This window comes from Bufo gargarizans, chromosome 2 (assembly GCF_014858855.1).
Source record: "Bufo gargarizans isolate SCDJY-AF-19 chromosome 2, ASM1485885v1, whole genome shotgun sequence".
NCBI lineage: Eukaryota > Metazoa > Chordata > Amphibia > Anura > Bufonidae > Bufo > Bufo gargarizans.
In genome coordinates, this window is record NC_058081.1 from 343,043,967 (window position 1) to 343,070,306 (window position 26,340).

The 26,340-nt window shown below is 42.0% G+C and overlaps 1 protein-coding gene across 1 annotated transcript in view; it reads right to left on the reverse strand.

The window, feature by feature from the left end:
• APAF1 (apoptotic peptidase activating factor 1) overlaps positions 1-26,340 on the reverse strand; it is an 83,733-nt gene that overhangs the window by 17,697 nt on the left and 39,696 nt on the right. The window contains exons 14-20 of the mRNA XM_044280632.1: positions 24,338-24,463; positions 11,413-11,544; positions 9,072-9,197; positions 6,062-6,211; positions 2,912-3,040; positions 1,319-1,444; positions 341-460 (exon numbers count right to left, since the gene is read on the reverse strand). Of these exons, the coding sequence (XP_044136567.1) occupies positions 341-460; positions 1,319-1,444; positions 2,912-3,040; positions 6,062-6,211; positions 9,072-9,197; positions 11,413-11,544; positions 24,338-24,463 (909 nt within the window). The remainder of the gene's footprint in view (positions 1-340; positions 461-1,318; positions 1,445-2,911; positions 3,041-6,061; positions 6,212-9,071; positions 9,198-11,412; positions 11,545-24,337; positions 24,464-26,340) is intronic.

Below are 26,340 nucleotides of genomic sequence, written 5' to 3' on the forward strand. Positions count from 1 at the left end.
ACATGCAAAGATCTTGAAAATAAAAACGGAGGCACAAGTATATAACAATGTTTACCCTCTTAGCGCAGCGATATCGTGGGCACCCAGCTCTTACTTATGGGATAGGAACTATCTCCAGGCCCAGCAGTTTAACCCCTCAGATGGCACAGTCCATGAAAACCAAGCCATGTAAGAGGTTAGACAAAGGAAAGGCAATCATAGAGTGCCAAGTACTTACCTAAAACGGTATTTAACTATATTTCCTATATATGGTATATATATATATATATATATATATATATATATATATATATATATATATATATATATATATATATATGTAATTGTACAATCTACTCACCAGTAACCGATCTTCCTTGTCAGGGGCCAAAACAGTCACTTCATCGCCACTAAACACCACATCAAATTCACTCTTCAGGATTGTGCCTGAGGGCTTGCACACTTTATTTGTTTCCCAAAGCTATTTAAAAAAACAAACCAAAAAAAAAAAAAAAAAGAGAACTGTATAATGGAGTATATTTTTAGAGAGGTGACCTAATTGCATGGCACTTACTTGCCAGCAGATGATTTTCTACAATTCTTGTTTGTTTGTTTGGAGCCTGAGCAATGCACAAAGGCTCTATAGGATTTGTCTCAACAAAGAGACATCGTAGTAGTCTCATCATAGCATCATTCCAAAGCCAGTAACACACTGGACGTTCCAATTTCCCTTCTACAAAACATGGATGTATATGGACGTCTGGATGGCATGCTAGTGTGTCTGTTTTAATTCGGGACCCATTCATTTCAATAAATGAGTCTTCGAAGAAAAACTGACAAAAATATTGCATGCTGCTTTTTTTTTTTTGGCTAACCCCTTTCGTATTTATCACCCATCTGGTAAAATGCTTTTTAAAGTATCCCAATAATATCTGTTACTTTATTTTGAAGCATCAAACTTATTGGAACTAGAATATTAGTTTTTTACATGCATACCCCTAATATCTGCATGCAAGTCATCTGGAAATAGAATGTTATTTAAAGGGGTTGTCCGAGAAACTGAAAAAAAAAAATAAAAAAAAATTGGTGGGTGGCCGGGCATAGTGTGTGAATTAATGGGATGGAGTAGAGCAAGAACTGGGATGATCAGCCCAGATGCAGGTGTTTTTATTTTTATTTTATTAACTTAATATGCCAGGCCGTTCACCATCTTTTTCAGGATCTTTGATAACCCCTTTAAAAAATGACATACCCTAAATCAAGAAAAACTATTCTAAAATGTTTTCTCCTTTTACACATGACCATATAAACATAAATTAACCAACATTTCCTCACATACCTTCACTGTCTGGTCATCTGAAGATGTCAAGAACGAAGACCCTTCTGGAAAAAATTTGACACAGTGGACCCAACTTAAATGTGCATTGAAGTCAGCTATTTTTGTACTGGAGTCTATATCCCACAGCTAGAAAATCAAATGACAAATGGGAAAGTTTTTTCAGCAATAACAGAACGCTAAATATCAAATTCTAGCACATGAAAAGGTTACATAACTTTGTAGATTCTGAATGTAGTGTGAATCTGGTTATAACAGCTTTATTCAAATGCATTTGTGTCTCCTTTATCTTCTCTAAAGCCAACTCCACTCTCTAGAATCACATGTACATTTTACTATGGTTTTCAAATCTATAATGACTGTTATATTAAAAGGGTTGTCTAGCAGAATGATAAAAAAAAGCTTTACCGCTTCCCTGCTGATGCTTACCAGGTACCCGCTGATCTGCACTTCCTCATCTTTGCTCGACACGCAAGACATGCCTGGCTGAGTTAGGTTACCGCTGTGGTAAGGAATTGTCTGACATTTGGGGAATTGGTGGGGTGAGTGTGACCTCTCTTGTTTTTTCTTAACCCATTCTGCCCCCCCCCCCCCAAATAAATAAATAAAAATTTGAAATTGTGCTAGAAAAATCCTTTAAGTACTTAAAGTCCTACAATAAACATTTATTACCTACCTACAGACCAGGTGATAAATGTCTGATCACTGGGACACCCACTGATCACCAGAATCAGGGTCATGAGCTGCATGTCGGCTGATGCAAGATTTAGATAAATCTGTACATTTATATATTTAGGCAAGTATGTACAAAATGCTTAGTCCATAATGCCAGATAATACAGAAATGTTACATTATATATGAATAAGGAGCTCTTAAAGGGGTTATCCCATGAGTAATTTAAAAAAATTAAAATCAAACATCATATAGTACATAGCAACCTGTTTCTAACAAAACTAGAACTAGCCCTGTACCTCACATGGATCCAGAGATCTCCCCCATTCAATGCTCTGCTAGGTTTATATTAAGCTGACAGCTCAAGGGGAGTGTCTTTTCTGCTGCAGCTCAGGAGGCGTGTCCATGTTCTACCTATCACAGCTCAGGAGGCGTGTCTACGCTCTCCCTATCACAGCTCAGGGGGCGTGTCTACGCTCTCCCTATCACAGCTCAGGGGGCGTGTCTACGCTCTCCCTATCACAGCTCAGGGGGCGTGTCTACGCTCTCCCTATCACAGCTCAGGGGGCGTGTCTCCGCAGGAGGCAGCTGAAGGATGAAACTGAGCATGTGCAGCCACCTCAGTGAGCAGGTCAAAGAAATAGGAAAAACAAACAGCAGGTGGCGCTATACAGATAAATTTTTGTGAATAACTCAGTAGCTATGCAAAATTTTTAATTATATGCAATTACAAAAGTCATCAGATCCAGATGCTGGCTTGAAAACTGTAGAATATGCCCATATTGATATATGCTATAAAGCAGCTCATAGTCATTCATACATAGCAGAGGAGTTTACAATCATATATCATGCAGGAAAATGTAAACTAATGCAAGGTTTTAGAAAACATCACATGAACAAATGTGGAAAGAACAGATACATTACCTGGACAACATAATGTGACAGTGCCATTGCTACAATCTGATTTGTTGTGCAGAAGTCACAATACAGTATAGTGCTCTGTTCACACGCTTCAATCTCAGACACAAGATCACTGCTTTCTACATCAAAAATCTGTGTTGAAAACATACAGGGTTATTTGTGCATGACGCATTTTATCATGAAAACACAATATATGAAAATTATAAGTAGCTGTCCTCTGGAGTTATTCACTTTTCATTACAAGGATCAAATGACGATAAGCTGACCACAGAAATGTTCCACTGCTGGAAACCCAAAGATGGGAAAATCTGGCAATTGTCCAGTTCCCTAGCAGCACCACCACACATAACAGAGCCACAAGTAACAATTCAAATTAAAAGCTATGTACACCTTTGGGGCAATTTTTTTATTATTGCATTGTTCTCATTTTGAGCTAAAAACTTTTTTTAAATGGGACCTTTTTTTCTGTACAGAGCTTAGATGCTCTAATAAAAGGATCTGAATTTTCTCTCTCTTCTGTCAGCTAACTAATCTGACGGGCTCCTTATCTCTGCTCTCTGACATTATAAACACTCGTTATAGCTCAATCCTTATCTAACTGATAAGAATGCGGCTTAAGGGGAACCTGTCATCAATTTTATGCTAAACTCACTGAGGACGGCATAAAGTACTGACCGTCGTGCTGATTTCAGCGCGGTGTCACTCATGAGCTAAAAGTAACTGGTTGACAAGAACCAGCACCATAATCATTGCACCCCAGGCCTTGAAAAGAGTCAAATCTACCGGAGAAGAGTCAGTTATTCATAAGCTCCTACTCTCCCTGCTCATCTGCTGATGATTGACAGTCTTCTCTTTAGTTTTCTCCCTAAAAGAAAACTGTCAATCATCAGCACGTGGGCGGGGAGAGCAGGAGCTTATGAAAAACCTCTAAATACCAACTATTGCTCACCCATGGCATATGTAGAGGCACCTCAAAACTTTAATTATTTACAAGTGGTCCATAAGACTAATAAATGTTATGTTTTAAAAGCAGGAATTGGCATATAAAACAAAAAGGCATTATTGGTCTTATGGACCACTTGTAAATATTTATGAATAACTCTGACTCTTCTCAGGTAGATTTGACTCTTTTCAAGGCCTGATTATGATGCTGGTTCTCAGCAACCACTTACTTTTAGCTGATGAGTGACACACCGCGGAAATCAGCATTTCTGTCACTACTTTACACTGCTCTGAGTGAGGGCAGCATAAAGCTGATGACTGGTTCCCTTTAAATAAGTGTTTATGACCTGTTAGTAAATTAGAGATAAGGATTATTAGATGACCCACACAAAGTGAAAGTGAAATGTACGATTCACACAACTAGACAAACCGTTAACCCTTTGTGACAGAACGGCCTAATATTTTGAAAGAGATCCTGTCACCTCTCCTGACATGACTGTTTTAGTAACTACTTGCATTTCCCATGTGATAACAATTCTGGAACATCTGTTCTTACGACTCCGTGTTGTTCCATTCCTGTATTATTCCTGCTAGAAGTTTACAAATAAATTGCCAGCAGTCTGCAGTAAAGGCATTGCTGGGTGTTAGCAGTAGTGGGCGTGTCTGACTCTATCCAATCAGTGCTGCTATGTGCAGGGACACACCCTCAACTGGTAACTCTCATCTGTACCTTTACTGCAAGCTGATATCATAACTTGAAGTGGAAATAACAGAGGAATGGCACATCATAGAGGCATAAGAATAGATGTTACAGAATTATTATTTCACAGGGAATGCAAATAGTTATTAAAACTGACAGGACAGGAGAGGTGAAAGGTCATCTTTAATAAAGACCAATAGAAAAAAAAAATTTTTAGCTGAAAATGTTAAAAAAGCAATCATAAATAAAAATTTGCCTTCAAAGGTGTACATAGCCTTTAAAGTCATTGGGAAAAATTCAACACATAAAACACAGACACAGTAACAGACATAGGGGTAGACTGGAGTCTTTGTAAGGGCACAGCCACATGGTTGATTTTTCTGCCGAGGATTTGTCCCAGATTTTGCTGCCGATTTTATATGATGCATAGCAAAAAGTGCAATTTGCGGTGGAAAACATAAATTGACATGCTTTAGATTTAAAATTTGCACCGCAGGTCAATTTACGCTGCAGATTCTTTCTGCAAAATGTGGATGAGATTTCCTAAAAGCTCATCCACTTTGCTGACACTGTAAAATGTGGTGGATTTGTTGTCTTCACTGTAATTGTCCCATGAACACATACCGTATGGCCAATTTCAGACGAGTGTCCACTGCATTAAATAGGCTCTGTGTGGGAGCGCGATTTTTTCTATTATGGACACTGCTCCTGTCACATGAGTGCACGCCATTTTAATGATTTATAATGTGGTGTGCCTCGGTTTGATCTCCCCTGCAATGATCTGTATTCACATGATGCCGTCAGTACAAATCATTACAGCAGATGTCGGGCAGAGACACACAGCATTATAAATCATTATAATGCTATGCACTCATGTCACAGGAGCAGTGTCCATAACAGGAAAACAAAGTCTCACACCGTGCTCGTTTCCCCCAGTGGACACGTTCGTCTGAAATTAGTCTAAGGCCCCATTCACACAACAGTATTTTTGCTCCACATCAGATCCCCATTTTTTTCAGATCAGATACAAACCCATTAATTTCAACGGGCCACAAAAAATGCAGACAGCACACTGTGTGCTGTCCGCATCCATATGTCCGTTCCGCAGACCCGCAAAAAAGATAGAATATGTCCTATTCTTGTCTGTTATGCAGACACGGATAGGCATTGTTACAATCGGTTCGCAAAAAAAAAAAAACGGATGCAACACGGACATCACACGGATGTCATTCATATTTTTTGTGGATCCGCGTTTCGCAGACTGCAAAATACATATGGATGTGTGAATGCACCCTAAAAGGTCATGTTTCCACACTGCAGATTTTTTCCACACACGATTTTACCATGTATTTCAACACAAGGCATACAAGGGATAGAATCCACAGCAAAATCTGCAACATCCTTAGATTTCAACTCTCGCAGTGTGTGTATATGGCCTTCTAAAACATGGCCTAAAGATGCTAATAGCAACTGTGTAACACCTGGGTTGCCGTGTGTGAATAAGCACTTACATAAAGGCGATTACGTGCGGTCACCATAATTCTGGAGCAGTCATTAGACCAAGAACAGCATTTCAGCAGAAACTGAGATTCATCATTTTCTTGGAAAGACACTGCAACATCAATGGTCTTGAACTCATTAGCAGATGATACATCCCAGAGCTATGGAAGGGGAAATAAAATATTGTATCAGTAAGGCCTGTATCAGACCAGCAGATGAGGCTGGTGATTGTCGGGAAGGAACCTTTCCTTCCTGACAATCGCCTGTTCATCAGTGGAGGAGACCACTGTTATTACATACAGCAATCTCCTCCACAGTATGGGAAGGACTGATTGCTAATGCCATCGCTTGTCCCCATACAAAATCATTATATGCCGGCAGCAGACCGTGATCAGACGGCACAATCTGCAGCAGGCAATGAATGAATTTTTAGCCTGCTTAAATATTGCGATTGCCCAAAGAACAAGCGTTTGCTAATTGGCAGCACTTTTAAAAAGGCAGATCATTGCTAACGTGTGTTCCTATAAACGTTTGTTAGCAATGATCTGGCCAACTATCTGCAGGTCTAATACAGTCCTAAGTCACTAACGTTCGGCATCTTAATTGCTCTGATAAGCACTAAAATTATAGTCCAATCTACTTTCCATTGCTTCATAACTCACAAAGTCTGGTTTACAGGGCATTTAGACACGTTGAGCAAGCAGGCAATTATTGGGAAGGTACCATTCCTTTGTGATAATTGCCTGCTTGTCAGGGGAGGAAAGAGCTCCATTTACATGCAGTTATCACTTCCACTGTATGGGCGTGTGTGATGGCTACTGCCATCACTGGTCCTCATACAGATTCATTGTTTGTGGGCAGCAGATCACTGTTCACACAGCACAATCTGTTGTCCAGAAACGATGGAGTAATGTGCTGCATGAAAGTTCATTTCACCCGATTAACAAGCATTTTTTGCTCAATCATCAGGTGATCGGCAGCGCATTTACACAGGCCAATCATTGGGAAATCCGCCATTAGGCTCGGTGCAAACTGGAATCGTCATTTCTGTTTTTACAGGATCTGGATCAATGCAACCTCCAGCAAAAGCCAATTCAAGCCGAAAGGAGACAAAGTAGCACACCGCCTTCCTATTGGCCTTTTTAGTTTGGTATAATCTAGCTATAGTCCATAAAAGCCCATTCTGCTCTTTGACTTACAAAATGGCTACCTTCACATGATCTTGGCTGCTAATCCAATAGGTTGATAAATACACTACTGTCACATTTGTGTACATACCTCTAGCCTGTAGGTGGAGACTACTGATGGTGGTAAAAAGTAACTATTATGGTGATGTCAGATGTAGCATCAGTTGTTGCATGGCCAAGCTGTGGGTCCATGCAGCTTGCTAATGGCCAGTTTTGACCACATGGTCTATCGGGAAACTGCACAGCCATTAACAAACTGCAAGGAGTAAGCACTTCTTTCAATAATAAGCTATGTGGACCTTCCTCCGATTGCACTTGACTTGGCCATGTGGCAGCAATTATACTTGAAAGCGCCAGTGTGGGATCCAAGTTTATCACTCTCGCACTGCCCATTATTTTATCCATGTTGGACACAGGGTCCAAGTTTATCAAAGGTGGTGAATAGTATTGAGCGCGAATATTCGAATTATGAATATTTATCTCGAATATCACAACTTTGAGAATTCGCTAATATTTTGAATATAGTGCTATATAATTTGTTTTTCGAATATTAGTCTTTTTATTTTTTTACTAGAAAAATCGGCAATGTAATGATCGCGTAATATGCGAATACAGGCGTGGGTCAAAAAGGAATATATAGCACTATATTCAATATAGTGCTATAGATTAGTTTTTTTTGAATATTCGTCATTTTTTTCCATATGAAGTCATGATTCCTCCCTGCTTAAGTTCCTTGTCAAGCAACTTAAGCAGGGAGAAATCATGACTTCAGATGGAAAAAAATGACGAATATTCTAAAAAACGAATATATAGCACTATATCGAATATAGTGCTATATACTCCTTTTTGACCCACGCCTGTATTGATCGCGTAATATTCGCATATTGCGCAATCATTACATTGCCGATTTTTCGAGTAAAAAAAAAAAGTAGAATATAACGAATATTCGATTTCGCAAATATTCGCCGAATATTCTACAAAATATTTGCGAAATATCGCGCATTCAAATATGACCCCTGTCGCTCATCACTAGTGGTGAACAGAATGTAGAAAATTCTAAAGTGTTAAAAAGCAACAGAATTAGGGCTCATGTACACAGCCGTATGTATTTTGCAGTCCACATTAAAACAATGCCTTTCATTTTCCGCAAAACAGCCAAGAACAGGATATGTTCTATTATTTTGCAGAACGGACTTGTGGACAACATACGGATATGGAATGCACAAAGAGTCATGTCTATTTTTTTTGTGGCCCCATGGAAATGAATGGTTCCACCTACGGGCCGCAAGGAAAAAGGAACGGACAAAAAAATATATGTTCGTGTGCATGAGCCTTTAAGAAAATTGATGTGAAACTTAACAAGACAAGCGTAAGGCTTCGTTCACATCACTGTTCAGCCTTTCCGTTCTCCTACTCCTAAACGGAGCAGGAGAACGGAAAGGATGGAGAAGGCACATAACTGAGCCAAACCGAGCCCTAAGGACCCCATAGACCATAATGGGGTTCGTTATGTTTCCGCTCAGAAGATGATTTTGAAGCGGAGACAAAAGTCAGGCATGCGACTGAGAGGAAACAGAACGGACCCCATTATAATCTATGGGGTCCTAAGGGCTCCGTTTGGCTCAGTTATGTGCCAAATCCATTCTTTCCGTTCTCCTGCGTTCTCCTGCTCCTAAACGGAGCAGGAGAATGGAAAGGCTGAACGGTGATGTGAACAAAGCCTTACCCATGTATGAAATCAACTGCATTATTTGGCAATGCCGCTGCGTTTTACATAACTTATGAGCAAAAAAACAAAGTTATATTTCGTCCATAACACTAAAATAAAACTCACCTTTAATGTGCCATCCATAGAACAGCTTGCCAAATACTTGTCATCTGGTGAAAACCTGCAATGGTTGACATAGTCTCCGTGGCCAAAAAGGGTGTTCTTACAATGCTTCTTACTAAGGTCCCACAGCTGTGTACATTCAAACAGAAAAGTGTTACAGGGGCTTCATTCACATATTTCTAATTCATTTATATCCAAACATACATAGAATGTGATGTGTAAAAATGTAATAAAACGACTAGAAATACATTTACATTGTATGGCCACGTGCACTAAGACCGCTTTAGCCTGCTGCTGCTCCAGGCTCATGAAGGTTGGCCACCAAAAAAACGTGGCATCTACAATCACATAGCACATATTCTCACAGTTTTTTAGGAGTCTATAAGCAGGAGTCTGTATCTCAGCTTTCCCATGAAGTTTTTTTTTTAGCATATTAAATAGATTATTGGGAAAATTCCAACAATAGGGATGCCTGGCCCCCCGAGAACAGTGAAGAAATGATATTCACTATCCATTCAAATCAATGGGAAATACAGTTTTCAAACACTATAGATTTATATTCCAATGCCCTGTTAACAGTACATACATACAGATGCCACTACTGACTGAAAAGCTACTTACTTTTTTAGTTTAAATTTATGCTACAAAAATGCTCCAGTTGCGAGATATTCTCTTCACTTTATTATAATGGCACCCCCCTGGTGTTTAATCTGCACAGTAATGTGCATATCCTCCTACTCAGGTGGTCGCACATACTCAGTTGTATCCTTCCACTGCCATCAGCCTTATTTATTTTTTAGAAAATGTGACAGGTACAGGGAGAGAGCTGCAGCAGAAAGGTCACTCCTCTTGAGCTGTGATAGGGAGAGAGCTGCAGCAGAAAGGTCACTCCTCTTGAGCTGTGATAGGGAGAGAGCTGCAGCAGAAAGGTCACTCCTCTTGAGCTGTGATAGGGAGAGAGCTGCAGCAGAAAGGTCACTCCTCTTGAGCGGTGATAGGGAGAGAGCTGCAGCAGAAAGGTCACTCCTCTTGAGCTGTGATAGGGAGAGAGCTGCAGCAGAAAGGTCACTTCTCTTGAGCTGTGATAGGGAGAGAGCTGCAGCAGAAAGGTCACTCCTCTTGAGCTGTGATAGGGAGAGAGCTGCAGCAGAAAGGTCACTCCTCTTGAGCTGTGATAGGGAGAGAGCTGCAGCAGAAAGGTCACTCCTCTTGAGCTGTGATAGGGAGAGAGCTGCAGCAGAAAGGTCACTTCTCTTGAGCTGTGATAGGGAGAGAGCTGCAGCAGAAAGGTCACTCCTCTTGAGCTGTGATAGGGAGAGAGCTGCAGCAGAAAGGTCACTCCTCTTGAGCTGTGATAGGGAGAGAGCTGCAGCAGAAAGGTCACTCCTCTTGAGCTGTGATAGGGAGAGAGCTGCAGCAGAAAGGTCACTCCTCTTGAGCTGTGATAGGGAGAGAGCTGCAGCAGAAAGGTCACTCCTCTTGAGCTGTGATAGGGAGAGAGCTGCAGCAGAAAGGTCACTCCTCTTGAGCTGTGATAGGGAGAGAGCTGCAGCAGAAAGGTCACTCCTCTTGAGCTGTGATAGTGAGAGAGCTGCAGCAGAAGGGGCACATTCTCTTGAGCTGTGATAGGGATAGCTGCAGCAGGACATCCCCCCTGAGCTGCTATGCAGAGGAGAATCTAGTATAGCAATTGGAGCAATGAATTTCAAAAGAGAAGTGTCACGTGACTAGGGTCCTGGGAGGCCGATTGACACATACTTTGGAGTGGTAAGTATATTATATATGTGGTAAGTGATTTTATATGTGTAATTAAGGTGGCATTGCAGGATCCGCTGGGTCCCAGAAAACCCCTTTAAACATACCAATAGCAGCAAAGGAGGAATTCATAAAGTAATTATACCGTTATGCTTTTATAGATTTTTCCCTTTTAGCAATCAGGAAATAATAGATATATTATTGTAATTAATTTCACTTAATCTGTTCTTAATGCTAGTTTTGTATTGGTTGGCATTAAAACACCTGTACCACAGAAAGCTCGGTTCGCCTTAACAAGTGATAGTTACTGCTGAAAATCCTTTGATATTTCAAGATCAAGCAGACTAATAGTAATTATTTCTGCATTGCCTTACAGACAACATAAGTGTATAGTAATTACAGAGCCATTACTTTCTGCCCCAATGAGCTCGCATAGCAATTACTGGAAAAACACGCGAAAATATGCCTGTCCAAAATGGCAGCGCTATTCTTTCCACTTAGCTAAAAATAAAAACGCCAAACATAAACTGAAGTAATAATAATTACAATGTGAAGTATAAGAGGAAAAAAAAAAAAAAGGTTGTCATACTTTGAGCAAGCAGTCATGAGAACATGTGGCAAGGAGAGTAGGAGAGCCTCCATTGGTGAACTGGCAGCAGCTGACCACCTCCGAATGTTCATCATAATTCTGTATCAGGGTCCCCGTCACTGCGTTCCATATCTAAAGGGAATAAAGTGAAAATCAGACCATCAGAATGGTACAGTAAAAATAACGACCCAAGACAACAATAGATTATTAGCAACACGGAATGCTAAAATATGAACCTTTTTAAAATGAAATGTATTAGAAGATGCGCTCTGATCAGATGTATTACCCCTCAGGGGCATATTCACAACCAGAAAATAATTTACCATAGACTTCAATTTAATCATTGCTTTTCATATTTAGGCACCACCTAGAGCAGGAAAGACTTCCTCAGGATAGCTCATCAATATCAGATCGGCGGGGGTCCGACTTAAGACAACCCGGCAGATCAGCTGTTTGAAAACCTGCAGGCCAAAGCAATTGCAGCGGTGAGCAGGTGTAATTACAAGTATGGCTTCCCCATTCACTTATATGGGACAGCTCTGTTTATAAGTGTATAGAAAGGAGCAGTCCCATAGAAGTGAACAGGGCGGACTGAGAACCTTCAGGGCCCCCGGGCAAAATAAATCAAGAGCCCCCTTACAGGCCCCACCCATGTTCTGCTGCAAGCCCCACCCTTGTCCCGCCTCCATGCCCCGCCTCCAGCCAAACCCTACACAATCTTTAATAAGCAAATTTTTGTATGGGGCCCCCTCCCCCCCGAGAAAACTACTGATCGTTACACAAAAACAAGCCCTCACATAGACCGAAATATAGAAAAGTAATTTTTTTAAGTAATTAGACCAAATAAAAACTATACAAGTTTTGTATCGTATTGAGCCGCAGAATAAAGACGTCATTTTTAGTGAACGCCATGATGTCAAAACCTCAAAAACCTTGGCGGAATTTATTTTTTTCCTGCTTTCTGATACAAGACATAGCAAATTAAGTGGCGACATTTAAAAAATGCATCTTGTCCCACACAAAAAAAGCCCTCATATGACTATGTGAATGAAAAATAAAAAGATTATGGCTAATGTAAAAATGAAAATGGGCCCGGTCTTTAAGGGGTAAAAGGTATCAAACTACAATGTTTTATATTGCTTGCTCTTTTTGAGAGCATCAGGTTTTTTGCACATTTTACATACACAGCTCTGCTACACACACAGCTCTTAGTGGCACATTATATATCACTGTGTTACACATTTTACATACACAGCTGTGCTGTGCACATTATACATGCCTCTGTCGCATACAGCTCTGCTGCACTACTGTGCTGGATTCACACTATACACCTATCCAGGGCCGGTAGCGAATCTACCTTTTGGCGCCCCCCCCCCAATTTCACATTTCTGCCCCTCATGATTCATGTCCATTTCTTGCCCCCCCCCCATGTGCCAATATCATAGGGCCATCCTCTCCCCCTGCCCCCTAATGGGCCAGTATCAAGTGCCTCTCTCCTCCCCCCCTCCATGTGCCAGTATCATAGTGCCATCCTCTCCCCCTGCCCCCTAATGTGCCAGTATCAAGTGCCTCTCTCCTCCCCCCTCCATGTGCCAGTATCATAGTGCCACTGTGCCATCCTCTCCCCCTGCCCCCTAATGTGCCAGTATCAAGTGCCTCTCTCCTCCCCCCCTCCATGTGCCAGTATCATAGTGCCACTGTGCCATCCTCTCCCACTGCCCCCTAAAGTGCCAGTATTAAAGAGGACCTTTCACTTGTATAAACTATGTGAACTGAGTATGCTGCCATATAGAGCGGCGCCCGGGGATCTCACTGCACTTACTATTATCCCCGGGCGCCGCTCCGTTCTCCCGTTATAGGCTCCGGTAGCTTTGCTCCTTAAGTTATAGTAGGCGGGTCTTCCCTTGTCCTGTGGGCGTCTCCTTCTCCTAGGCTGCAGCGCTGGCCAATCACAGCGCACAGCTCACAGCTTGGGAGAAAAAAACCTCCCAGGCTGTGAGCTGTGCGCTTCGATTGGCCAGCGCTGCAGCCTAGGAGAAGGAGACGCCCACAGGACAAGGGATCAAAAGATCCCAGTTTCTAGCCCCTAAGGGGGGAAAGTTATTAAACAAAAAGTAAAACAAAAAATATTAAGTATAAATCACCCCCTTTCCCAATTTTACAAAAAAATTATAAATAAATAAACATATCACATATTGCCACGTCCGAAAAGTCCAAACTATTAAAATATATTTTTTTAAAAATGTGGTGAACGCCGTAACAGAAATTTGTTTTGTTTTTTTCAAAAATGAAACAGAATATCGGTTAAAGTTATGGGCTTTCGGCCTGAAAGTTCACAGGTTATAGGTATCGGCTCTAAAAAGAAAAATCTAGATCGGTCGATTCCTAGGTAGTAAGGCTACTTTCACACTGGCGTTTTGGTTTCCGTTTGTGAGATCCGTTTCAGGGCTCTCACAAGCGGTCCAAAACTGATCAGTTTTGCCCTAATGCATTCTGAATGGATAAGGATCCGCTCAGAATGCATCAGTTTGCCTCCGATCAGTCACCATTCTGCTCTAGAGGCAGACACTAAAATGCTTCTTGCAGCGCTTTAGTGTCTGCCTGACGATGCAGAGGCAAACGGATCCGTCCTGACACACAATGTAAGTCAATGGGGACGGATCCGTTTTCACTGAGGCAATGCAAAACGGATCCAAACCCCCCCCCCCCCCCCCTTTTACTCTCAATGGTGTTCAAGACGATCCGTTTTGGCAATGTTAAAGTTAATACAAACGGATCCATTCTGAACGGATGCATGCGGTTGTATTATCGGTGCGGATCCGTCTGTGCAAATCCATGACGGATCCGCACCAAACGCAAGTGTGAAAGTAGCCTAATACTGTATATCTTCTGCTGCACAGGCGAATAAATTGCTAATCATCTATTAACTACCTTGACAATATTAACCAAATGCCAGGAGTCACATGACCTGATCTTATGTCTAGCTGATGTCATTGTTTAGTTGGCCTGTTGGTCATTGTTTAGTTGGCCTACCATTTTACTGTGCAGATAGGGGTCAACTGCACTGAAAACTGACTTCCAATGTGTGAACAGTTTATATATCACATAACCCTTTTTCCACTGGAAAAACCTGAGCTGAATTCAATATGGCAGATTTTAAAATGGCAGCCGAAAATGTTTCCACCGCCAAATAATGCAGCCTCCCTACCAATTAATACATTCACACACTGGAGGTCAATTACAGTTAAAATGGTGTGTCCAGACTTTAGCTTCACCCTGTATTTAAAAACATTAAAGGGACACTGACAGGCCCAATTAGCATATTGAGTTATATATATCACAGTACAGGTCATATAAAGTGTATTAGAATCATGTGAGTATCCCCCCTGCCCACCTTATAAATACGGAGTTATAAAGTTTTATAACCTGCTTGTCCGGTCTCCAATCTGCCCAAGGGGCGGCGTTTCATCTGAAAATGCGCCCAGCCAGCCGCTCCCAACTGCCGTTCTGAAGCCCCGCCCAGCTCATCAATATTCACTTCGCTGGGCGGCGGCTACAACTCTCCAGGTCACGATCCTGCGCATGGGCAATCGAATCCTCCTGGCATCGTTCGTGTGTAATCTTCTGCGCCTGCGCCCCGCCGTGGTTAGATCGCGCCTGCGTACACACCCTGCCTGCGTCCCCGAGCCTCATGCGCCTGAAGCGCTGCTGCTATGAACAGTGTCTGGCGCATGAGGCAGAGGCTCGGGGACGCAGGCAGGGTGTGTACGCAGGCGCAATCTAACCACGGCGGGGCGCAGAAGATTACACACGAACGATGCCAGGAGGATTCGATTGCCCATGCGCAGGATCGTGACCTGGAGAGTTGTAGCCGCCGCCCAGCCACGTGAATATTGATGAGCTGGGCGGCGCTTCAGAACGGCAGTTGGGAGCGGCTGGCTGGGCGCATTTTCAGATGAAACGCCGCCCCTTGGGCAGATTGGAGACCGGACAAGCAGGTTATAAAACTTTATATTTCCGTATTTATAAGGTGGGCAGGGGGGATACTTACATGATTCTAATACACTTTATATGACCTGTACTGTGATATATATAACTCAATATGCTAATTGGGCCTGTCAGTGTCCCTTTAAATAGAATCCTGCAATTTTCATACTGGCCACTAGGCCGAAAATATTTTAAAACTTCCTGTCTTTTGAGAGCAGCTACTTGGGCCATAGAGACAATGGACAGACGAGGAACCCACTTTTCGAGGCATGTTCTGTGACCAGTGCTGGGGTCAGGGGGAGCTGATAAACAGTGAGATCACTTACTGTGAATTGTCATTGTAATTCTGCCTGCGGTGATAATAGGTACTGAAAAGTTTACAGAACAGGAAATCATGACCTAATATTGGTGGCCATTGTATTATTATTGAGATTTTAAGAGTGAAGTACAAATTGTACAAAAATACACAATGTGTGTCTGTTATCACAATATACAAAATAATGAATTGCCTTCATTCACTATTAATACAATATTATAAATAGTACTATTATACCAAAGTTATAAGAACAGAACCAAAACGGTAAAATAAAAAGAAAATAAAGGTGACATTACTTAATCTGTATGTAATAATTAGAATAATGGCAAGCATAATAAAATGACAAAGAGAAAGGTCAAACTGTTTCAAGTTTGTATGACGACCCTATTAAACTTAGGCTACTTTCACACCTGCGCTTTCCCTTTCCGGTATTGAGATCTGTCATAGGAGCTCAATAGCGGAGGAAACCGCTTCCGTTTTGTCCCCATTCATTGTCAAGGGGACAAAACGGTTTGATTGTGTCCCTATCGTGGACAGAATAACGCTGCAAGCAGCGTTTTTCTGTCCGCGATGTGATGCAGAGCAAGACAGATCAGTCCTGACAATGTAAGTCAACGGGGATGGATCTGTTTTCTTTGACACAATAGAAAATGGATCCGTCCTCCATTATCTTTCAATAGAGTTCATGACGGACCCGTCTTGGCTATTTTAACCACCTCCCGACCGCCTAACGCACCGATGCGTCCGGGAGGTGGTTGATTTGTTCCTCCTGGACGCATCGGCGCGTCATCTCGCGAGACGCGAGATTACGTCACAGCCGGCCCGCGCATCGCGGGCCGGCATTTCGCAGCAGAGTATTTCGTCAGCAGCCTGCCGGCCACGATCATTGGCTGGCAGGCTGCTGATTTTTAAAAAATCCAATCAGCAGCCATTTAACCCCACATATTAGTAAATATGATGGGGTTATATGGCTGCTGTGCTCCTCTGCTCCTTCTTTTGGTCGGTTGGTTCCAGCAGAGGAGCAGAGGAGCACACATCACTGTGAGTACCCACTACACCACATACTAGCCCCAGATCACCCCAATTAACCCTTTGATCACCCCTTTGATCACCCCTGTCAATCACTAGTGAAAGGAAAAAAGTGATCAGTGCAAACTGTCACTTTTTTTTTTCACTGGTATTGACAGTTAGGTTTCAGTATAGTTTAGGCCCCTTGGTTAGGTAGTTTAGGGATCGGTTAGCGCCCAGCCCACCGCACCGCAGTCCGTTATTCGCTGATTAGCGTATCGCTAATCAGCATTTGTACTTTTATAGTATCTGGAAGTGATCAAGACTGATCACGGTCAGATCTATAATAGTACTAGTGTCACTTTAGTTCTCCCTCCACCCAAAACGCAGTGTTTGCCCGATCAGGCCTGATCGGTCGCCCACACGTGCGTTCGCCCACGCCCGCCCCACCGCAGTGACAAAAAATTTTTTTTTTTTTTATCGCTGCACATTCACTTTACACGCACTGCGGCGATAAAAAAATCAGATTTGATATTTTTTATCAACCGCAGCAGCCTCCGGTACTTCGCTAGCCTCCCATTTGTAAAACAGGCTTGCTTTTCTTTTCTTGGGTAGTCTCAGGGAATACCCCTAAATTTAGTTGCCCACATGTCTAACAGGGGGTATTCCTCTGAAGAGGCCTACAGGCTTCTGACCCAGTCGGATGAGGAGTGGGAACCCTCATCTGATGAATCCAGCGGGTCAGAATACGAACCTGTAGAAAGCAGTGGCTCTCTGACCCAAAGTTCGGACGAGGAGGCTGAGGTCCCTGATAGCACCAGGCGTACCCGGCCCCGTGTCGCTAGACCGCAGGTTGCGCAGGATCCGCTTCAAGAGCAGCAGAGTGGGGCTGGTGCTGTCGGATTACGTGGTGAGGCATACACCAGCAGCCCAGCCCTTCCTGGACCTAGTACCAGCACTGCCGTAGAACATGGTGAAGTAGCGAGCACCAGAAGGGCAGTTGAAGCTGGTACGGTGGCACGTGCAGTAGTGACCCCGTCGCAGCCACCGCAAAGACGTGCCCGTAGAGCCCCTAGAATCCCAGAGGTGCTGGCAAACCCTGATTGGCAGTCCCCAACTTCAGCCGCACCTGTAGTTCCCCCTTTCACCGCCCAGTCTGGAGTTCGGGTTGAGACAGCTCAGATCGGTTCGGCCCTGGGATTTTTTGAGCTGTTCTTGACTGCGGAGCTCTTAGACTTAGTTGTGGCAGAGACAAACCGGTATGCCACACAATTTATAACCGCTAACCCGGGAAGCTTTTATGCCCAGCCTTTCCGGTGGAAACCAGTCCAAGTTTCCGAAATTAAAACTTTTCTGGGCCTCCTCCTCAACATGGGCCTGACAAAAAAGCATGAATTGCGGTCATATTGGTCCACGAACCCGATTCATCACATGCCCATGTTCTCTGCTGCTATGTCCAGGACACGATTTGAGACCATCCTGCGTTTCCTGCACTTTAGTGATAACAGCACCTCCCGTCCCAGAGGCCACCCTGCTTTTGACCGGCTCCACAAAATTCGGCCCCTCATAGACCATTTCAACCTGAAATTTGCAGATATGTATACCCCAGAGCAAAACATCTGCGTAGACGAGTCCCTTATACATTTTAACGGGCGCCTTGGCTTCAAACAATACATCCCAAGCAAGCGCGCCCGGTATGGGGTCAAATTGTATAAGCTCTGTGAAAGGGCCACAGGCTATACACACAAATTTCGTGTCTATGAGGGAAAAGATCAGACCCTGGAGCCGGTCGGTTGCCCTGACTACCTGGGGAGCAGTGGGAAGATAGTCTGGGACTTGGTGTCACCCTTATTCGGCAAGGGGTACCATCTTTATGTGGACAATTTCTACACAAGTGTGGCCCTCTTTAGGCATTTGTTTCTAGAACGGATTGGCGCCTGTGGTACCGCGCGGGCTTCCCCCAACGGCTCGTTAGCACCCGTCTTGCAAGGGGGCAGAGGGCCGCACTGTGTAACGAAGAACTGCTCGCGGTGAAATGGAGAGACAAGCGTGACGTTTACATGCTCTCCTCCATTCACGCAGACACGACAATACTAATTGAGCGAGCAACCCGTGTCATTGAAAAGCCCCTCTCAGTCCACGACTATAACCTTCACATGGGAGGGGTGGACTTCAATGACCAGATGTTGTCTCCGTATTTAGTTTCCCGCAGAACCAGACGCTGGTATAAGAAGGTGTCTGTATATTTAATTCAATTGGCTCTGTACAATAGTTTTGTTCTCTACAGTAAGGCTGGGAGAACTGGATCCTTCCTCAAATTTCAGGAAGAGATCATCGAGAACCTCCTGTATCCAGGAGGTTCCGTGGCCCCATCCACCAGTGTAGTTAGCCGTCTACACGAGCGACATTTCCCCAATGTCGTTGCTGGTACCTCAACCCACCCGTCACCCCGAAAAAGATGTCGTGTCTGTAGCAGGAGTGGAATAAGGCGTGACACCCGCTATTTCTGTCCTGACTGTCCTGACCACCCTGCCCTATGCTTAGGGGAGTGTTTCCGAAAGTACCACACACAGGTACACCTAGCATAGGGATCATCTCACCAGGATAGGCACACAGGGCTATTAGGGCCCATTCACTCACAGCTGCTGCAAACGTCTCCTTTCACATGGGACAAAGTGCATAACGCACTTCGCCACATCTTTGGGCGATTTGCGCTTTGCACATTGACCCATGGGGAAGGAGAGGTTTGTTCTATAAAGGTAAAAAAAAAAAAAAACACCAGTAAGCAAACACGTTAATGTTTAGTTCAAAAAGTTAAAGTTTACATGTTCTGTTCCAAAGTTAATAAAATTATTGCGTTGTGGCCTGTTTTTTTTTTTTTTTTCCTTTTTTACCTTTCAGGTGGACCAACCGATCTACTAGCTGCAGCACCGATGTGCATTCTGACAGAAGCATTGCGCTGCTGTCAGATTACACGCAAGTCGGTGTATGCGGCGCTGCAAGACGAGATTTTCTCCTCTGCAGTGACAGATACGTTTGCCAAGGCATACGAGCTGAGGAGGAGGCGGCGTTCCTATGCTTTGGCAAACACTTTGTGTGTATATATATATATATATATATATATATATATATATATATATATAAATAAAATAAATAAATAAATAAAAAATCCCGGCAATGATTTATTCATCCACATTGATTGATGCGAATGGAGAAATCTGGTTTGCCAGGGCATACGAGCTAAGTGGGTATGGATGTAGGGTGGAGCTCCTATGTCCTGGCAGACGCCTTTCCCCTCCATTTTTTTTTTTTGGCAGAGATTTTTTCATCCACATTGATCGATGCGAATGAAGAAATCTGTGCCGTTCATTTTTTTCTTTCAGCCCAGAGGCTGAACGGAAAAAAAAAATCTCATTACCTGTATGCTCAATATAAGGAGAATAGCAGAAACTCCTAATGCTGGCCATACATGTAATGATTGCGGAGACCCTCAAATGCCAGGGCAGTACAAACACCCCACAACTGACCCCATTTTGGAAAGAAGACACCCCAAGGTATTTGCTGAGGGGCATATTGAGTCCATGAAAGATTTAAATTTTTGTCCTAAGATAGCGGAAAGTGAGACTTTGTGAGAAAAAACAAAAAAAATATCAATTTCCGCTAACTTATGCGAAAAAAAAAAAAAAATTCTATGAACTTGCCAGGCCCCTCATTGGATACCTTGGGGTGTCTTCTTTCCAAAGTGGGGTCACATGTGGGGTATTTATACTGCCCTGGCTTTTTAGGGGCCCTAAAGCGTGAGAAGAAGTCTGGGATCCAAATGTCTAAAAATGCCCTCCTAAAAGGAATTTGGGCACCTTTGCACATCTAGGCTGCAAAAAAGTGTGACACATCTGGTATCGCCGTACTCAGAAGAAGTTGGGGAATGTGTTTTGGGGTGTCATTTTACATATACCCATGCTGGGTGAGATAAATATCTTGGTCAAATGCCAACTTTGTATAAAAAAATGGGAAAAGTTGTCTTTTGCCAAGATATTTCTCTCACCCAGCATGGGTATATGTAAAATGACACCCCAAAACACATTCCCCAACTTCTTCTGAGTACGGTGATACCAGATGTGTGACACTTTTTTGATGCCAAGGTGGGCAAAGGGGCACATATTCCAAAGTGCACCTTTCGGATTTTGCAGGCCATTTTTTACACATTTTGATTGCAAAGTACTTCTCACACATATGGGCCCCTAAATTGCCAGGGCAGTATAACTACGCCACAAGTGACCCCATTTTGGAAAGAAGACACCCCAAGGTATTCCGTGAGGGGCATGGCGAGTTCCTAGAACTTATTTTTTGTCGCAAGTTAGTGGAATATGAGACTTTGTAAGAAAATAAAAAAAATAAAAAATCATCATCATTTTCCGCTAACTTGTGACAAAAAATAAAAAGTTCTATGAACTCACTATGCCCATCAGCGAATACCTTAGGGTGTCTACTTTCCGAAATGGGGTCATTTGTGGGGTTTTTCTACTGTTTGGGCATTGTAGAACCTCAGGAAACATGACAGGTGCTCAGAAAATCAGAGCGGTTTCAAAAAGCGGAAATTCACATTTTTGTACCATAGTTTGTAAACGCTATAACTTTTACCCAAACCATTTTTTTTTTTTGCCCAAACATTTTTTTTTTATCAAAGACATGTAGAACAATAAATTTGGCGAAAAATTTATATATGGATGTCGTTTTTTTTGATAAATTTTACAGCTGAAAGTGAAAAATGTCATTTTTTTGCAAAAAAATCGTTACATTTTGATTAATAACAAAAAATGTAAAAATGTCAGCAGCAATAAAAATACCACCAAATGAAAGCTCCATTAGTGAGAAGAAAAGGAGGTAAAATTCATTTGGGTGGTAAGTTGCATGACCGAGCGATAAACGGTGAAAGGAGTGTAGTGCCGAAGTGTAAAAAGTGCTCTGGTCATGAAGGGGGTTTCAGCTAGCGGGGCTGAAGTGGTTAAAGATCATACAACTGGATCCGTTCATTATATACCTTTTTTAAATATAGATAGTGACATGGAAAAAAAAAAAAAACTCACCCAAAAAATTAAAAAATTTGAATATATCTTTAACCCCTGACCAGTGTCACTTTAGGTGCTGATAACTTTTAAACGCTTTGACTCATCCAGGCCATTGACTTATCCAGGCCATTTTGTTACATATTGTACTTCATGACACTGGTAAAATGAAGTAAAAAATAATCATTTTTATTTATAAAAAAAAAAAATACCAAATTTACCAAAAAGTTGAAAAAAAAATACCAAATTTCCAAGTTTCAATTTCTCTACTTCTATAATACACAGTAATACCTCCAAAAATAGTTATTACTTTACATTCCCCATATATGTCTACTTCATGTTTGGATCATTTTGGGAATTATATTTTATTTTTGGGGATGTTACAAGGCTTAGAAGTTTAGAAGCAAATCTTGAAATTTTTCAGAAATTTTTAAAAACCCAATTTGTAGGGACCAGTTCAGGTCTGAAGTCACTTTGCGAGGCTTACATAATACAAACCACCCAAAAATGACCCCATTCTAGAAACTACACCCCTCAAGGTATTCAAAACTGATTTTTACAAACTTTGTTAACCCTTTAGGTGTTCCACAAGAATTAATGGGGGAAAAAAAGAGATACAATTTCAAAATTTCGTTTTTTTGGCAGATTTTCCATTTTAATATTTTTTTTCCAGTTACAAAGCAAGGGTTAACAGCCAAACCAAACTTAATATTTATGGCCCTGATTCTGTAGTTTACAGAAACACCCCATATGTGGTAGTAAACCGCTGTACGGGCACACGGCAGGGAGCAGAAGGAAAGGAATGCCAGACGGTTTTTGGAAGGCAGGTTTTGCTGGACTGTTTTTTTTTTACACCATGTCCCATTTGAAGCCCCCCTGATGCACCCCTAGAGTAGAAACTCCAAAAAAGTGACCCCATTTTAGAAACTACGGGATAGGATGGCAGTAATGTTGGTAATAGTTTAGGATATATATGAGTTTTGGTTGCTCTATATTACACTTTTTGTGAGGCAAGGTAACAAGAAATAGCTGTTTTGGCACCGTTTTTATTTTTTGTTATTTACAACATTCGTCTGACAGGTTAGATCATGTGATATTTTTATAGACCAGGTTGTCACGGACGCTGCGATACCCAATATGTATACTTTTTTTTTTATTTATGTAAGTTTTACACAATGATTTCATTTTTGAAGCAAAAAATAAATAAATCATGTTTTAATGTTTCCATAGTCTGAGAGCCATAATTTTTTGAGTTTTTGGGCGATTACCTTGGGTAGGGTATGATTTTCGCGGGATGAGATGACGGTTTTATTGGCACTATTTTGGGGTGCGTGTGACTTTTTGATCACTTGCTATTACACTTTTTGTGATGTAAGGCGAAAACAAAAAATTGTTTATTTAGCACAGTTTTCATTTTTTACGGTGTTCATCAGAGGGGTTAGGTCATGTGATATTTTTATAGAGCCGGTCGATACGGACGCAGCGATACCTAATATGTATACTTTTTCACCAATTTTTTTAAACTTTATTTGGGGAAAATTACGTTTTTGTTTATTTTTACTTGAAACTTTAAATTTTTGGGGGGCAAAACTTTTTTCAACTTTTCTTTCACTTTATTTTTTGTCCCACTTTGGGACTTGAACTTTTGGGGGTCTAATCCCCTTTACAATGCATTCCAATACTTCTGTATTGGAATGCATTGGCTGTATGAGTAATACTGTGTGTATTACTCATACAGCTTCCGGCCTGTGAGATCCTAAGGAAGGCATCGCGCTGCCTTCCATGCCATCGGGTCCCCCCTACAGCCGCATGGGGACCAGATGGCAAACCTCAGGTAAAGCCGCAAACCGCAGGTCTGAATTGACCCCGGCGTTGTGACAGGATGCCCGCTGAATGATTTCAGCGGACATCCTGTTCCGATTAACCCTTAAGGACTCGGCAAACATGGCGTATCGGTAAGTCCCAAGTCCTTAAGGGGTTAAAACCCTTTTTCAACAAAAACAACAAGCCCCATTTTGGGGAAACGCAAATTACTAGAATGAAACCTAGTTTAACCACAAGAGCCATTCTAGTATGTACTGTACCCTTCGTCATTGTCATTCTCTATATACTAATAGAAATGTTCAGATATGAACAATCACAACAGGTTTTATTTGCAGCCACGGATAATAGAGAAATTAATCTGGTTTGCATACAGTGAGAGAGCTTGATGCTTTCCATTAGGCTCCATTCACAAGTCCGCAATTCTGTTCCGCATTTTGTGGAACGGAATTGCGGACCCATTCATTTCTATGGGGCAGCACGATGGGGTCCGCAATTCCGTTCCCGAAAAAAATAGAACATGTCCTATTCTTGTCCGCAATTGCAGACAAGAATAGGAATATTCTATTACTGCCGGCAATGTGCGGTCTGCAAAATGCACGTTGCGGACGTGTGAATGGAGCCTTAATCTGTACAATGGACAAGGTCAGTGATATAAACAGGTAATATTGCAGTTAATTATATAATCAACTCGCCAGTATGTCATATATAATAAAGAAGATCTTACCTTCACTTTTTTATCGGCGGAGCAAGTTGCTACATATCTGTCATCGGGTGAGAAGGCACAGCACAGAACTTCATCCTCATGAGCTTCTATATGAAGCAGATTTTCCCCAGTTGCACTTTTAAAGATCTAATAAGGAGCACAAACAGAGGTCTGGCTTAGCTTTCCTGCTGGGTTACTGTATGTCTTCTAGATTATGAACATACAGATGGAGCAGACTTTAAATTCCCCAGTAACACACCACATCCCATTGAAAAATATCAGGTTAAGGCCTCATGCACACGACCGTTGTGTGTTTTGCGGTCAGCAAATTGCAAAACACTGATGTCGTCCGTGTGCGTTCTGCAATTTGCGGAACGGCACAGACAGCCATTGATATAACTGCCTATTCTTGTCCGCCAAACGGACAAGAATGGGACAGGTTATATTTTTTTTTACGGACCACGGAATGGAGCAACGGATGCAGACAGCACACAGAGTGAATGGGTCCGCATCCAAGCCGCAAAAACTGCGGCTCGGATGCGGACCAAAACAACGGTCGTGTGCATAAGGCCTGAAGGGATATTTCAGTAGCAACTTATCACCTATCCTCCGAATAGGTTAAAGCGATAGTGGTCTGAACATTGGAGTCCCTACAGATCACAAGAACCAGCACCTCCCATGTCCCTTGTTTGAAAGGATCAGTGGTCGAGCATGTGCACTGCCACGCCATTTAAAGTCTATAGGACTGCTGAATATAGCAGAGTACAGTGCTCAGCTATCTCTGGCAGTCAAATAGAGTTTAAATAGAGAAGCAATGAACATGCTCGACCATTACTCAATTCAGATGGAATGGAACACAGGACCCTGTTTTCATGATCAGTTGACCCCCTTACAATAATCACCTAACCAGCGGATAGCCGTAAGTTGTTGTTAATGGAATACTCCTTTAAATCTGCATTCCTTGTATGGTATAGTGTGTACAGAGAGAATACAGTCATGTTTATCTAGCATATGACCATTCAGATCATATTTGACCTTATCCTTTCAATGCAGTATACATTGTGGATATCATGATATAGGCACTCTACCTATTTAATACTTCAACGAACATGCATACATACGCCATTGCAAATTGCTGCCTGTAATAAACTGTTCTAGAAAGCTGATATATTCCCCATAGCACGAACATTCTCCAGCATAGTACAAATGGTTTCATTACTCACATCAGTTACTGTCTCCTATGGGGCTCAGTATCTAATGACTATGTCTATCGTGAAGAAATGGGCCTACTGCAGAGCAAGCCAATTTTTTGGACTATGGGAAGAAACCAGATGGAGGAAATCCACACAGGAACATACAAGCTCCAAGCAGAGGTAGCATTTGAACAATGGAACCCAGCGCTGCAAGGCAAAAACGATAACCAGTGACCCACCATAGTGCCATAACTGTGCACAAAACTATAGAAAATATCACAGGACAATATGTAAACGTTTTGGGTATTCAACATCTTTACCAAGGAGAGACTAGAAATAGAGGATAGCCTCCCTTAGCGCTGACTTGAAAAAAATAAAAATAAAAAATAATATCATATTATTGATAGTTTCATTCCATCTGGTTTTAGAATATTGCAGCATGCTGTACAATTCAATAAAAAGAAAAAAAAAGGAAATCTGCATTTTAAGTCAACGAGAGGGATAAAAAACTTTGATGATTTTTGTTAAATAGACTCTTCATGGATCCTGCAAAAAACGGAAGACATGACACCAGAGAATATTGCCCAGTCTGGATCTTTACAACCCTGTTTTCCCAGCTTATTTTGCCAGGGGAAGCAATGGCTATTTAAATGAAATCCAACATGCCCAACCCCTTCATTACTACCATACACAAATGGTTTATATTCAGATGACTTTTATCCCATGTCTATGGTCAACTTTATGTTGGTTTTGTATGAGTTTTTTATTTATTTTTTTGTTAAAAGGGGTTCAGCGGGAATTAAGAAAATGAATTACATAAATATTACTTCA